We start from the raw sequence: 16950 nt of genomic DNA on the forward strand, positions 1-16950 counted from the left end.
CATAAAAACAGCTTTTATCCAAAACCAATCATGGTCCTGAACTCAGAATAAATCTGCTCCGTATCATTCTCCCAATACGCAATATAGACCTTAAGTCAACCAGTGCAATTTGTATATATAACAAGTGCAATCTGTATATTTTGTAAAGTACTTTTATTACTATTTGGTTGGTTATTATTTTCTCTCTTATTGTCTTTTTAACTCTTATGACTCACACTGAGTCAACTGCACCTTCAATTTTGTTGTTCCTTTGTAAAAGTAACAATGACAATAAAGATCTATCTATCTATCTATCTATCTATCTATCTATCTATCTATCTATCTGTCTGTCTGTCTGTCTGTCTGTCTGTCTGTCTGTCTGTCTGTCTGTCTGTCTGTCTGTGAAAATGCAAGTCCTCTTCAGTTGGACAATGAGCCCCATCTTAGTGAGGACATCTGGCTTCACATGGAAAGCATTAGGGAACGAGGCCTCATTTTAGTAGTGTGTTACCCAATGCAGACAGTAATTTCAACACACGTCTTAAAATTAATATTAAAATGGCAAGTTAACAGGGAGATATTATACTCAAGGGGACTTTAACTATCTGAATATTAACTGGGATAACCTTACAAATAGCAGAGTACAAGATTTTAATCATTGACTGTATTTTAACACAGTATGTTAAAGCACCAACAGCTTGGTGAAGGGTGAAGCTTGTCTGGATTTAGTATTTTGTAATAATCAGGATATAATTGAGGGTGTAGAGATTCAAATTCAAATTATTCTGCTGTGATTCTTGCAGATTCATTTTTCATTTTGCATAACTGACAATGATATTTTTAATGATGCGTTAATACAATTTCTGCATTACTTTTATTTCTTTCATTTCGTATACATTGAATACACATACAGATGTGGACAGATTTGTTGGTTCCCTTTCAACTAATTGAAAAAGTGCTGTCTGCCCCCTAAAAGTGATGAAGTGAAATCAATAGTCCCCTGTGTACCTGCATGCCATTCATAGGTAATTGAGTAAAGCAAAGCAAGTGCAACAAGAGATCAAGTATGGCTTATTCTACAAAGATCTTCTAAAATTACCTGGACACGCTTGTTGGGAAACTTAGAAAAGATCCTAAATCATTGGATTCAAGTAATTTTTGAAACTTGCTGTTTTCTTGAATTCATATCACACACATCTCCAATTGTGTAGTCAGTCATTCAGCCAATTTAAATGGAGAAAAGTCGTCACTCTGCTGTTTGGTGTCATTGTGTGTCCGACACTGAACATGGAGCAGAGATAGCACAGTAGAAAGTCGTCTGAGGAGATCAGAAGGAAAATGATAGAACAGCATGTTGAAGGGAAAGGCTAGAAGACCATCATCTCCCAGCAGCTTGATGTTCTTGCGGCACCAACTGCAAATATTTTGAAGAAGTTTACGGTCCCTGGGACTGTAGCCAACCTCCTTGGACACAGCCATAAGAAGAAAATCAACTCTAGAATGTGCAGAAAGATTCTAAGAATGGAAGACAAACAGCCAAGGACAATTTCCAAAGAGATGCAAGTTGAACTCCAAGGTCGAGGTCCATCAGCATCTGATCGCACCATCTGCCACTTTTTGAGTGACAATGGGCTCAATGGAAGAAGACAAAAGAGAACTCAACATAAAAAGCCAGAGTGGAATTTGCTAAAATGGATATTCACACAAGCCACAGTACTTCTGGGAGAATGTCCTATGGACAGATGAGACAAAAATAGAGATTTTTTGGTAAGTGACATTATCTCAATGTCCACAGATAAAAAGTGAAGCTTTCAAAGAAAAGAACACCAGACCTATTGTGATACATGGAGGAGGCTCAGTGATTGTTTGGAGCTGCTTTGCTGTGTGAGTCAAGTTTTGCAGGAAATATGGAAATCTCAACACTATCAAGACATTCTGGAGCGAAATGCACTACCCAGTGTCAGAAAGTTCTGTCTCAGTCACACGTCATGGATCCTCCAACAGGATAAGGAGCCAAGATCCACAGCGAAAATCAACCAAAAATGGCCTAGAACAAAACACTGGACTTTTCTGAAGTGGCCTTCTACGAGCTCTAATTTGAATCGCATTGAACATCGATGGAAAGAACTGACACATGGAGTCTGGAGAAGACCCCTTCAGACCTGATCCAGCTGGAGCAGTCTGCTCGGGACGAGTAGGCCCAACGACCAGCGGACAGGTGCAGAAGTCTCATGGAGAGCTCCAGAAATCGCTTGTGTGCAGGGATTGTAAACTCGAAAGGTTGTGCAAAACAATATTAGCTTAAAGGTCCCATCATTTGCATCCACGTCATGTTCATTTGTGTTCTAATTTGAAATGTCATGTTGAATCAAAACTCGAAAGCAAAGTCTGTTATTTGTTGAAGATGGAATAAACAATGATGGGTGCTAATGGCTTTTTTGTCAGTTTCAAGTTATTTCACAGACAGAAGTGGGTTCTTCTTTTTCTGTCAGGAGGTGGAGGGACAAACAATTTTGTCCACATCTGTATGCATAGGAAATGGTATCTAAAAAAATTGTTCACCCCGTTGGAAGATTTCAAATTTTCTGGTTATGCAACATTGAATCCCAGTAGATTTAATTTGGCTTTTATGACACAGAAAAGTACCTATATATACTCGTGGATAAGTTCTCTTGTGGAGAAGTTGGGATTTGCTTTTACAGTATAATTTCTGGTATTTTATAATGTTGGTCATATAAGCCGAATGCGGATATACTCACACTGTTGGTCCAAGAGATTATGAAATGCTAAAGCCCACCTGAGAGAGTAACCACGGAGCACACCGCCTTTTTTTTCTATGTAGGTGTGGCAATGCGCTGTATCAGCGTGTGCTCCTAACCTCTCTCTCTATTTCTGTTGTGCCTACATGACCACACAGTAATACCCAAACTATTCTGAAGTGACGTTTGCACCGTTTTATGTATCTCACACCCTCATATACCTTTATCGTAAGAGCAACCCTTATCTACGTTGAAGTGTTTGATCAGAAGAAAATATGAAGCTGGTTTTAATTTAAAAGTTGTTGAAGTGGCGAAAGAAATTGGTAACTGCACTGCTGCAACAAAATTCGTTGCATCTGAGAAACCGGTGCAAGATTGGAGGAGGCAAGATGTAAAAAAAAAAAAAAATTAAGTATCGCATTGTTGAATGAGCCGTTGTGAAGGGGGGGCTGAATGCACCCCAAGGAAATGTGGTTGCTCCCCTAAAAACCCCTTTTAAACAGTGAGACAATGAGAAACAAATAGGTTTTTTTTACTTCCTCTTTGCTTAATTAGCTGCTGGCTTGCTGTTGCCATGTGATCTGCCTCTCGTGTGGCTCTTTGAGCGTTTAAAAGCCTGTACAGCAGCTGTCCTTTTGTCTCACTGCCTTGTCTCTCTTCTTCCCCAGACATCCTCAAACACTCTACTATCTCTTTTTGCTGTTCCATTATTTCACCAAGTAATATTTTCCATTTTTTAGTGCTAATGCAATCTTTACTATCCTTTTTTTGAGACTTTCAAAAATCCTACCTCCAATATCTCTAACCTGCTTTGCATATGTATCGCGCCAATGTTTTTGAATTCTTTACGATGTTCTACTTTGTCTTTTTCCAGCTCCGGGATTTCTTTTGTGCATTCTTTTCTCTCCAATGCTTTCGGTCTCTTTTTGACGAGCTGTTCTTTCTTCTTCGCTTATTCGTTGACGTGTCATCTAGAACGTATAAAAATTTTAAGAGCTGAGAGCACAGGATGCGTGTCTGCCAAAAGCATTCCAACAACTGAGAGGTTAGATGACCGTGGGTCTTGTTTGAAAATGGTTGTAAGTAGGGCGTGACTTGCAGAAGTATGACATGACCTGACCGTCTCACGGGATGTGAAAGCGTCTCTTTGTCTCTCTCTTCAAAAGATCACGACTCGTCACCAGAAAAAAAGTCTTGTCTCGTCCCAAGATTTTTTTTATAATATAATATAATATAATATAATATAATATAATATAATATAATATAATATAATATAATATAATATAATATAATCGCTTCCCAGGTCCTCCCTGCGTGGAGTTTGCATGTTCTCCCCGTGTCTGTGTGGGTTTCCTCCCACAGTCCAAAGACATGCAGGTTAGGTGGACTGGCGACTCTACATTGGCCCTAGTGTGTGCTTGGTGTGTGGGTGTGTTTGTGTGTGTCCTGCGGTGGGTTTGCACCCTGCCTGGGATTGGTTCCTGCCTTGTGCCCTGTGTTAGCTGGGATTGGCTCCAGCACACCCCCGTGATCCTGTGTTCGGATTCAGCGGGTTGGAAAATGGATGGATGGATGGATAATATAATATAATATATTCGCTTCCCGGGTCCTCCCTGCGTGGAGTTTGCATGTTCTCTGTGTGGGTTTCCTCCGGGTGCTCCGGTTTCCTCTCACAGTCCAAAGACATGCAGGTTAGGTGGATTGGCGATCCTATATTGTCCCTAGTGTGTGCTTGGTGTGTGGATGTATGCCCTGTGGTGGGCTAGTGCCCTGCCCGGGTTTTGTTTCCTGCCTTGCGCCCCGTGCTGGCTGGGATTGGTTCCAGGAGACCCCTGTGCCCCTGTAGTTAGGATATAGCTGGTTGGATAGTGGATGGATAATATAATATAATATAATATAATATAATATAATATAATATAATATAATATAATATAACGAGCTGTATATACCCGGCGTTGCCCGGGGCAGAAGTAACCTAATCGGTCAAACACTTACATATATACCAAAGTAAACCTAATCGGTCAAACAGCTTCATATATACAGAAGCGAACCTAATTGGTCAAACAGTTATGCATGTGCAGAATGATTTTACAAAGATTATGCGTGTTAACAATCATTAAAAAGAAAAGATTGAGGAACTCTTCTATATGTGATGAAGCCACTAATAAGACAGATTTTTTTCAGGACCCAGCTGTTTCATAACTAAACTACTGCCACCCCAAAGTAATGCCTAATAGTGGTTTTTGGGGTAGCTGTGGAATAAAAAGGGTGTTTTTTAGTCAGTAAGAATCTGACAGTACCCTTCAGTACGGGCTAAAGGGTGCCTATGTAAGGTTTTACATCCTTCCCGTATGGAAAAAAAAACATACTAAACTTTTTTTTCATCATTACAGATAATCTCAGTCAAATCGAAGTACGCATTGTCAATTTATTTTTATCTAATTTTTACTTTTTCACAAAGCCATCCCATGCCAATTTGTATGAATAAACTTTTGCTAGAGAGTTAGCAAAAGTTTATTCATGCACATATTTTAATACGGATAATCTATCTCTAATCAAGGTTCTCATTTTCATTCTAATTTAAAATAATAATAGATACTCATTTTTTTCTTCTGTTTTAGAAAAACCAATCTATGCCACCTACGTCTTCGTCAAGTCAGCTTCATCACATATAGAAGAAGAGTTCCTCAATCTTTTCTTTTTAATGATTGTTAACACGCATAATCTTTGTAAAATTATTCTGCACATGCATAACTGTTTGACCAATTAGGTTCGCTTCTGTATATATGAAGCTGTTTCTTCGATTAGGTTTGCTTTTGTATTTATGTAACTGTTTGACCAATTAGGTTTGCTTATGTATATAGATTAGCTGTTTGTCCGATTAGGTTCGCTTCTGTATATATGAAGCTGTTTATCCGATTAGGTTCGCTTTTTTTATATATGTAACTGTTTGACCGATTAGGTTTACTTTGGTATATATGTAAGTGTTTGACCGATTAGGTTACTTCTGCCCCGGGCAACGCCGGGTATATACAGCTCGTATATATATATAGCAAAATACCCGCGCTTCGCAGCGGAGAAGTAGTGTGTTAAAGAGGTTATGAAAAAAAAGGAAACATTTTAAAAATAACGTAACATGATTGTCAATGTAATTGTGTTGTCATTGTTATAACTGTTGCTGTCTTTTATATATATATATATATATATATATATATATATATATATATATATATATATATATATTATATATATAATATACACACACACATAAACATTTATATACATATACATATATATACATATCTACATATACACATGTACATATATATACACACACATACATAAACACACACATAAGACTTACTGAGTGAAACGGGCTTTCATTGACAATCATGTTACGTTATTTTTAAAATGTTTCCTTTTTTTTTTCATAACCTCTTTAACACACTACTTCTCCGCTGCGAAGCGCGGGTATTTTGCTAGTATATATATATATATATATATATATATACATATACACACATACATGCAGTTTTAATAACACAGAAATCAATATAAACATTAACATCATTATCATATGAGAATATGAAGTAATATATAAGAAGCACATTTCATATAAATATAAATTATTAAACAGTAAAATCTTCTTCTGTAATTTGCTACCGTGGCAATTTGTGTGTCTGTCCAGGATTTTAAATGACCTGTAGCTCGCAAACCGTTGCACCTATACACTTGAAATGTGGTACACATATAGTACGTCACGTCTACTATCCGCTTTATGGGTGATGATTGTTTTAGTCTTTTTATGTTTATTTTATTTTATTGTAGAATCAACTCATATCTGCGCACACCAGGGCGGCCGTGGGCGGATGCGTATGGTGTATTCACTCCATGTTATCGTGCATTGCGCTGTCAGTGGTATTTTGATAAAAGAATTTGAACAACATATAAGAAGCGTATAAATTATTAAACAGTAAAACATTAACATTTAAGAAGTAAAGTTACATTGAGTACTACTGCTGTGCCTTCGGGTATACCTCATTTTTTGTTTGCCCATTACATGCTTAAATGTATACATTTTTTGGTGCACCTACCCGAGAACACGCGACATATAACCGAGCGTGGGAGAAGCATGGATTTTAAACACGCGTTGAGTTGATGTGCTGGTCTCCCTCGTGAAATAACTGGTAATGTTTGACTAAAATCTACAGCGAGTAAAACGACATTACCTCCTATTTTTTTTTTTTTTACGATCTCTGAGATGTTGCTTTTTTCGGTTCAAGGCTTCATAAGCTCTTTTATGTTGTATGGTGTACTTATCCCAAACCATCATCTTTGAATGTTGCAAGACTTTCGCCTTGTATGTAGATCGGGGTAATTACATTCATTGCATTCCTAGTCTGAATCACAATGTGATTGTATGGGTGGTTACCTGGCACTGTAGGGTTGCCACCCGTCCTTTAAAATACGGAATCGTGCCGCGTTTGAGAGTGAAATTGCGCGTCCCGTTTTCAATCAATACTGGACGGGATTTATCCCGTATTTTGTTTATCATTTTTTTTTTAAAGCAGCGTCTCATGCAAATCATCCCACACGCATTTTATGAAGATGCCTCCTTTCCTACTTTTGATTGGGTAATACTTGATGTCATCGTTAGTTTGATTGGTGTTTTTAACTGTCCAGTGAGTAGGGCGTGTCTTTCAACCGTAAGCAGATTTTTTGCACTGGTATCACTGACCTCGACGACGGCGACGTTATACGTCAAAAATAAATTACGATAAATGACGATTTTAGCGATACTTTATTACGACGGCGGCTACATAGACACGATCAAATAAAAACAAAAAAATCAAATAATCATTCTACATTTTCAAAACATCGAAAAAACGACGGAATGAGAAAAAGGCCCACCCGACGACCCACCCATTCCATTTTTATATATATAGATATAATATACATTTATTTTTTTATTGAGCTTCTCTGGAAAAAAAATGTTCCAGGAGACCCCTGTGCCCCTGTAGTTAGGATATAGCTGGTTGGATAGTGGATGGATAATATAATATAATATAATATAATATAATATAATATAATATAATATAATATAATATAATATACATTTATTTTTTTATTGAGCTTCTCTGGAAAAAAAATGTACCACTAGGAAAAAATAAAGCCTGTTCTATATATCATATAGTATCTATCTATCTATCTATCTATCTATCTATCTATCTATCTATCTATCTATCTATCTATCTATCTATCTATCTATCTATCTATCTATCTATCTATCTATCTATCTATCTATCTATCTATCTATCTATCTATCTATCTATCTATCTATCTAATCCACCTCATCATATATGCAGACATGAAGGAAAGCACCCACCTTCAACAGTGAGTGTGACTCTCTTTGATAAAGCTGTGCGGGACACAAAACATTTATATTCCCCTTTATCAGATTCATGGATATCATCTAACCGAAGAGACAGATTTCCTTTGTATATTTCTTCTCGGAATAAACGGGTGCGCCCCACAAATGAAGCATTCTGTAAATTAGGATCATCCTTCCCATTTGAGAACACGTGAACGTTGGTATCTGGCAGTTTGTTCCAGACCACATTGACTTTACTTGGTAGGTCATCAGCTGGAAAAGTACATGGAAGTATCACCACTTTTCCTTTTTCTCCATGGATATGTACTGTTGATGCTAAATAAAGAAAAGAAGAAAATAGAAATAATATTTTGCGATTTCAAATCATTTTTATATACCTGTTCTATACTGGTTCAAGATTATGACTCATCATTTTAGTGCAAACCTACAAACACACATGTCCATCTGTACATTATACAAATCTATGTACAGTACATCGAGATCAAGTGCCAGGCAGGACTTACCTCAGCCTGAATGCCAGAGCAGATTTACAAGCACTCAAGTAAACTGTCACCTTCAGGTGGTGTTACTATTGTGAATGCCATTTACAGGTGCTCTGAAATCAAAAAACTGTTTAATAATTGCTTATATTATAAGTGCTGAATTTTGTATACCACCATGGCATTAGATTTAAAAATTTATTGTTTTTTTACAATTGTAAAATGTTGTTTTATGCCATTGAAGCTTGTGTTAGCAATGGGACCTGCATTTGGTAAGCTTAAGAAAAAAATAAAATGTTTTTTATAAATTGGTATATAATAGCAGGCAAAGATTACATTAGATAAGATAGAAGTTTATTTGTACCCAGGGAAAAATCTTCCTTTTTTCAGAAGCTCTTCAAATAAATGCATAGACAGACAAGTAAATATATGTATATATAAACACTAACCACAATGACTATAAAGCAAAAAATTTAAAAAGAAAAGAAAATGTCCCCGTGTGGCGCTACACAGGCGTATTACTGTTGGTACGAAAGACCCCGAGTTGTATTTCTTCACACACTTCTGCTAAATAATTTGTTGGCTGAAAGTCCTCAGTGTTGGTGTGTCACAGGGAGGATGTGCAGCATTGTTCTTCATGGCGCTCAGTTTTGTTTTAGCTCTCTCCTCCTCTACTACCTCCAGGGGGTCCAGAGTGGGCTCCATAAATCAGCCTGCCCTTGTAATTACCTTGCTGATTTGGTGGGCATCTCTTGAAGTGACGATATTGTCACAGCACACCATACTGGCCATCACAGACTGATAGAAGATGTAAAAGGAATGTCACTTCTCACATTTAAAGAACTCAGTCTCCTATGGAAAGAGAGCCTGCTCTGCCTTTAATAATAATAATTCATTACATTTACATAGCGCTTTTCTCAGTACTCAAAGCGCTATCTACACAGGGAGGAACCGGGAAGCAAACCCACAATCTCCCACAGTCTCCTTACTGCAAAGCAGCAGCACTACCACTGTGCCACCTGTGTTCCGAGACCAGTCCAACCCGTCAATAATGTGGACCCCCACATACAGTGGTGACTCGTACTTTGGACGATTCTGACTTTGAACGTTCCAAATTTTGAACACTAAATTCAAGAGAAATATGAACCGGAGTTTGAATGAGGCTTCTCTATTCAAACTGTGTGCTCAGTGAAAAAAAATGCAGCAATAGATGGTGCTGAAGCAGTGAGCGGCGTATTAGTCATCTGTCGTGTACTGTCTTAGTGTTACTACACCAGCTGTTGGTGACATGCAGGCCACCTTCATTCTTACCAGTGTCTCTGGTCCTGTCCTGCTGGTGGGCTGTGCGGCCTGCTAACACGACGGTTTTATGAGCGACTGAAGCCAGGTCTCTGTAATTAGCAGAATGCAACTGAAGATAACAGTGGTATGTCTTTCATTACAGTACTGCAGTGTTTTCCGAACAAAGATTTTTAGTGAAGCAGTATTAAGTTGAATGAAATTAAATCAAATGTGAAAAACTGGCTGTGCACAAATGTGGGTCCTCTTGTCATTTTGCTGATTTGAATGCCTGTCACTGCTCAATGCTGATTACTTACAACACCAAATTGGTTGATGAGCTCGTTAAGCCTTGAACTTCATAGACAGGTGTGTCCATCATGAGATATAAAGGTATTTAAGGTGGTCAATTGCAAGTTGTGCTTCCTTCCCTTTGACTCTCCTCTGAAGAGTGACAGCATGGGAGCCTCAAAGCAACTCTCAAAAGATCTGAAAACACCACAAACACTACAAAAAGCCATCGCAGAGGTTTAAACTGTCAGTTTCTGTAACTGTAAGGAATGGAATCAGGAAATGGAAGGCCACAGGCACAGTTGCTGTTAAACCCAGCAGGTCTGGCAGACCAAGAAAAACACAGGAGCGGCATATGAACAGGATTGTGAGAATGGTTACTGACAACCCACAGATCACCTCCAAAGACCTGCAAGAACATCTTGTTGCAGATGGTGTATCTGTACATCGTTCTACAATTCAGCACAATTTGCACAAAGAACATCTGTATGGCAGGGTGATGAGAAAGAAGCCCTTTCTGCACTCACGCCACAAACAGAGTCGCTTGTTGTATGTCAATGCTCATTTAAACAAGCCAGATTCATTTTGGAACAAAGTGCTTTGGACTGATGAGACAAAAATTGAGTTATCTGGTCAAAACAAAAAGCGCTTTGCATGGCAGAAGAAGAACACCACATTCCAAGAAAAACACCTGCTACCTACTGTCAAATTTGGTGGAGGTTCCATCATGCTGTTGGGCTGTGTGGCTAGTTCAGAGACTGGGGCCCTTGTTAAAGTTGAGGGTCGGATGAATTCAACCCAATATCAACAAATTCTTCAGGAATTTGTTCAAGCATCAGTCACAAAGTTGAAGTTACGCAGGGGTTGGATATTCCAACAAGACAATGACCCAAAACACAGTTGGAAATCTACAAAGGCATTCATGCAGTGGGAGAAGCACAATGTCCTGGAATGGCTGTCACAGTCCTCTGACTTGAATATCATCGAAAATCTGTGAGATGATTTGAAGCAGGCTGTCTATGCTCGGCAGCCATCAAATTGAATTGAACTGGAGAGATTGTGCATGAAGAATGGTCAGAAATATCTCCATCCAGAATCCAGACACTCATCAAAGGCTATAGGAGGACAGCGTCTAGAGGCTGTTAGATTTACAAAAGGAGGCTCAACTAAGTATTGATGTCATATCTCTGTTAGGGTGCCCATATTTATGCACCTGTCTAATTTTGTGATGATGCATATTTTCTGTTAATCCACTAAACTTAATGTCACTGCTGAAATACTACTGTGTCCATAAGGTATGTCATATATTAAAAGGAAGTTGCTACTTTGAAAGCTCAGCCAATGAGAAACAAAAATCCAAAGAATTAAGAGGGGTTCCCAAACTTTTTCATATGATTGTATCAATGGAGCAGTATGAATGAGGTGCTTTAAGTGGCTAATCAATAATGATGTCTGCTTTTCTCCACCAAAAGACCTAGATCCATTGCGGTTTGCATGTTACTCCAGTAGATCCAGAGAGAATGCCATCATCACCTTGATCCTACACATTGCTGGCCCACCTGGACAACAAATGAGGAAACTATGTGTGAATGCTGTTTATAGACAACAGTACTGCATTTAACACAATAAACCCCTCTACGCTCATCACCAAGCTCAGGGACTTGCATTTGAACACTTCATTGTGCAGGTGGGTTTTGAAGTTCCTGACAGGAAGACCCCAGGTGGTTCGAGTAGGATGGCCACACCTCTTCATCCCTCAATACATTAATAATACAATGAATCTTATTTACAATCTCAACACAGGGGCTCCACAGGGATGTGTGCTCAGCCCTCTGCTGTACTCACTCTACATGTACGACTTCACAGCTGCACATGACTCTGTGTCATCCTGATGCTAATTTCAAAGCTGTGATGGGCCTGATCTCTAAATAAAAATCCCTTAATGAAATGGAGAGTCTGTGACACGGGATTTCTCCTGAATGTCAGCAAGACAACGGAGCTGATTGTGAACTTTGGGAGGAAACAGAAGAGGCATCGAGACCTGCTCACTCAGGTGGAGAAGGTGGACAGCTTCAGTTACCTTGGTATCCACATCACAGAGTACCTGACCTGGTCGAAACAAACCAACACCTTAGTAAATAAGGCATGGAAACATCTTTACCATCACAGATATCTCTGGAGTTTCAGGATGCCCTCACATTTACTAAAGATCTTCTACACAACCATCACTGAAAGCAGCCTGGCAGGAAGTGTTACTGGTTTGGGAACAGCACACAGTAGGACCTCAAGGATCTGCAGATAGTGGTTAAGTAAGCTGAACGAATCACTGGGTGTGCACTCCATAAATTTGTGAACTTCTTTACCAAGCAGTGTTAGACCAGGACAAAGGAAAATATCAGAGTTACCAGCCTTCCCAACAACGGCCTCTTCTCTGTTCTGTGTGTGGTCAGGTAAAGGTTAAACTTCTACTTGAAGACCATTTCCGAGAGACTAACAAGGAACTTCTGTCCAGTCTATACCAGTCATAAATGAGGACAGTGCCTAAGGCTACACGATGCCCTGTTGTTAAACTCTCCTACATTAAGTTATTTATTTAGTTATTATTTAATATTATCACATATTTGATACTTCTATTAATTATGTATTATTGTTGCTGTCCATGTGTTGTTATTCTTCTAAATGGCACAGTCATTGGAATTGAGCAACTAAGAATTTCACAACATATTGTACTGCATGTATAATTACGTGATATATAAATTTTAATTTGATTTGAAATGCTAAGGCTTGAAATTCTACTTGAAGGCCATCAGGGCATGGTGTGGCATGTGAAATATTAAAAACAAATACAATTTAAGCCTTCACCTGTCTAGTGTGAGAAAGAAAAAGATGGAGAAGAAGAAGGGTAAGGAAAAATATTTTAAAGCATTATTCTGGCTCAAAGTCGTTTTCACATTATCTGGTATTTTTAATTGTTAGGATTAAACTAAGAAGGCACGACAACAAAAATGAAACAAATACAAAAATAAAAAAGCACATCGGCAGGTTTAGTTTTTCACCAGTTTTCACAGTCTGGGCACTTTCTATCTTAAGAGAGAGGGTGGGGAAAAAAGGGAATGAGAAATATGAGGGGGTACCCAAAAATAACCGGAATCCGTACCTGACGCGCAATCTCGATAAAGAATCTCTTAGTTTCGCCGTTAGGTGTAGCATACTTACAGTATTCTGTGGCAGTCTGCCAAGTGGCATTGCTCTGTTTTGTTCATACGCCATTCATTCCTTGTCGGTTTTTCTTGGTGCTTATTAAACGTGTTCTGCGATTTTTTTGACAGGTGATAATAAAGGATCATAAAGGACAGCGAGTCTACGTTAAATTTTGTTTTCTCTTAGAGAAAACGGCTGCTGAAACCGTAGTGATGCTTGAAACTGCTTTTAAAGAGGAAGCTTTACGTAAAACACAGGCCTACAAGTGGTTGTCGCATTTCAAACGAGGGGAAATGTCACTTGAAGACCAACCAAGACCTGGCTGACCTCCCACAACATAGGAATGATGAAAATCTTGAAAAACTTCGCAATGCAGTTTACGAAGATCGTCGTTGGAGTATTGAAGAGATTTCTGAATTGACTTGTGTGTCTTGGAGTTTTTGCCACCTTCCCTATTCGCCTGATCTTTGCCCCATGTCACTTTTTTCTTGTTCCCAGCATACGAAAAAAGAACTTAAAGGAAAGTGTTTTTGTACCCTGGAGGAAGTCAAAGAAAAATCACTGCAGGCCTTGGACAACATTCCTCTTTAGCAATTCCAAAAGTGGGAAAACTATTGGGACAAGTGCAGTCATTCACATGGAGAGGACTTTGAAGGAGACTAAAGTTTCAGTAAGTGAAAATGATTAAAACCATTTTTTGTTTCAATTTCGGTTATTTTTGGGTGCCCCCTCGTATTTTAAAACATTATTCTGGCAAATAGTTATTTTCACAATATCAGGCATTTGTCTTCTGTGAATGTAAAACTAAGAAAAAAAAATGAAAATAATTAAAGCATCTGAAGAAATTCATCAGGATTAATTAGTTGCCAGTTTGCAGACTCTTGACACTTTTATTAAGCTAACCAATAAACTTTAGCCGTAGGTGAGCAGAGATACGGCCAACTCTGTGTGACATTTGTATTGCTTCATCATCAAGTGAAACTTTCCAAATTATAACTGCCTTGTCACCCAAAAACATTTCAAAAATTTTGTCACACACGTGCGCTTGGGAGTCAACCAAAAGGAGCAGAAAATACAAATTCCACGCCAGGCCTGGGGGCAGTGGGTTTCACTGAACCTCTCTCTTTTCTCGCCGCAGACCAAACATGAGAAATCCTTCCTGTCCTGGCCCCGAGGATGTCACTTCCTGTGAACCGACTAAAAAAAACCCTCATCCTCCATACTTAAAACAGTTCTGTTTTGGACTCTAACCAGTACACATTGTATGCTTCTTTAAAGCCTTTTGCAGCCAGGGAAACTCTACAGGTGGCTGCCACCAAACCTTTGTCATGTGTCCAGCTGTTTCTTTTACACTATATAGACTTAGTAAATCTCTCTATCAGTGTGCCCAAGAGTGGCTTTACTTTGAAAAAGACTATGTCTTGTGTGAAGTGACCAGCAAGTTCTTGTCAACAAAATGCAGACACCTAAGAAATAAACTGAAGTGTTTTTCACTTTTCTGAATTTCTGTCCGTTAGGTTAAGGTTTTGTGCGTCAGCATATTTTAGCTTCAGCCTTTCTGCAAAGTGCAAAGAAAGCACTGACATCAGATCACTTGTGACGAATGTAATTTGGTTTCAGTGTGTGCTATTGACGAGATGTTGTTAATGCATGTTCAGCTCGGTCGATGTTACAGTGCCTGGGAAAAGTTTGTCCTGTTTTGCCACATTACAACCTGGAATTAAAATGGATTTTAGGGAGTTTGCGCTATTTGATTCACACATCACGCCTACCACTTTAAAAGTTGTAAAATATTTTTGTTGTCCCATAAACAATAATTACCACAAAAAAAAAACAGAACTCCTAGTGTGCACAGGTATTCACCCCCCAAATTCAATACTTTCCAGAGCCCCCCTTGTGCTGCAATTCCCGCTGCAGTTCTCTTGTTGAATGTCTCTATTATCTTAGCATATCTCACCACTGGGATTGTCGTCCATTTCACAAGGCCAAACAGCTCCTGCTGCTTCAAGGTTGATGGGTTGTTTTGGTGTTCAGCCATCTTCAAGCCATGTCACAAATTCTCCATTGGATTGAGGATTGAACTTTGATGCATCCATTCAGAGACAATAGCCAGGTTTCCATTCAAGGAGTTTTTGCAAAAAAATATTTAGCGCTTCAAATTTTTTTACCGATATAGCTGATGGAAATGCTAATTATCGATAAAATGTTGTACATGTCGATATAATATTTTTCCGTTTAACTTTAGCGCATAAATTCCATATCGATACTTCAGATGTCGCAAAAACTACATTGGAAACAGTTTTTGTCGGAAAAAAGGGCTTTAACGCAAATAAATGTGTCACATTTTCATCACGTGCAATCAAAACGAGAATGGCGGAGCGGTTCGCATGGTCTGATGAAGAGAGTTTTTTTTTTGATTAAACGTCGTTATTTTGTATTAATTCAAATTTCAGTTTTAATTAAAAACCTTAAGGGAAGCAGGTTAATTCAGTTGTTATCGCACTGTGAAGGGATGTTGAAAGGTAGGCTCACCTGTACAAATCCGATGCTGCAAACACAGCTGCATCATGGGCACTTCCAGGAGTGCCAACGCAAATGTCTCGTATCATGCACCTGTCATCAACAAGGGCCTGGAGAACAATAGATGGCCACCCTTTGCGATTAATGTAATCGCGGTAGCCTTCCGTCGGGGAAAGAATAGGAACATGCGTGCCATCCAGCGCACCGTAAATCTGTGGCACAAGATGCACCAAGGAATTGCGGTATGCAATTTCATTGGCCTCCGCTACAGTCGGAAGTCTGATATAACGGCGCATTCATTTTTCTTTAATAGCGGTGCACACAGCATATACACATCGATGGACGGTAGTTTTACTAACCCCGAAAGTTTCTCCAACTACTCCATACTCGGCGCAGGTTGCCAGCTTGTAAAGGGCGATGGCAATCCGCTTTTGGGTTGGAACCGGTGGTCGGTGGCAACCTGTGATGGGCGCAACATCAGGACTGATGAATCCACACAACATCTCAAACGTCGGCCGTGTCATTATAAAATGTTGCAGCCAGAGATTTTCTGTTAAGTGTCTCTCCATCCACCACCTCCTCCCAGAAGGTCTTATTCCGTCGTCTCTCCCATACCTGTGGGTTTCGTCGCACTGGGGTACTTTCTTCGAGCTCTAGGGCTATCAGACAAGCAACTGCTTCATTCTGCTGTCGTCTTCGGATATTATGTACAATTCCAATTATTTGTGAAACTGAAATAACAGTAACCTGGTCTGAATAATCTCTCCATTTCTTTGTTTCTTTGTTTAGTGGAGGGGGTGTAACGTGGAAAACAAAAGGTAGATAATTTGCGACATACACAAAATTATGTATGGAAACGGCTCAAGGGCAGATTTTTTTCGCGATACAACAAAAGTTATGCGACAGTTCGTTTTGGGGGGGATGACATCATCACACACACCATTTTATCGATAAAAAGCCAGTTGGATGGAAACAGGCTGGAGACAGCAAATTTCGCACATTTTTTTTACGTATATTCTGTTTGTCGATAACAAAACGTCACAAAAAACTG

General features: G+C 39.0%; 2 protein-coding genes across 4 annotated transcripts in view; one reads left to right on the forward strand and one right to left on the reverse strand.

The window, feature by feature from the left end:
* The window catches only part of LOC114641152 (uncharacterized), a 513154-nt gene that overhangs the window by 328542 nt on the left and 167662 nt on the right, over positions 1–16950 (forward strand). The window lies entirely within an intron of this gene.
* LOC114641156 (V-set domain-containing T-cell activation inhibitor 1-like) overlaps positions 1–16950 on the reverse strand; it is a 74605-nt gene that overhangs the window by 13625 nt on the left and 44030 nt on the right. For both annotated transcript variants that reach the window (XR_007934669.1, XM_028790266.2), the window contains exon 3: positions 8125–8445. Coding sequence is in view for 1 of the 2 variants with exons in the window: in XM_028790266.2 (XP_028646099.2) it covers positions 8125–8445 (321 nt within the window). In the remaining variant the exon portion in view is untranslated. The remainder of the gene's footprint in view (positions 1–8124; positions 8446–16950) is intronic.

Source organism: Erpetoichthys calabaricus, chromosome 4 (assembly GCF_900747795.2).
Source record: "Erpetoichthys calabaricus chromosome 4, fErpCal1.3, whole genome shotgun sequence".
Classification (NCBI taxonomy): Eukaryota; Metazoa; Chordata; class Cladistia; order Polypteriformes; family Polypteridae; genus Erpetoichthys; species Erpetoichthys calabaricus.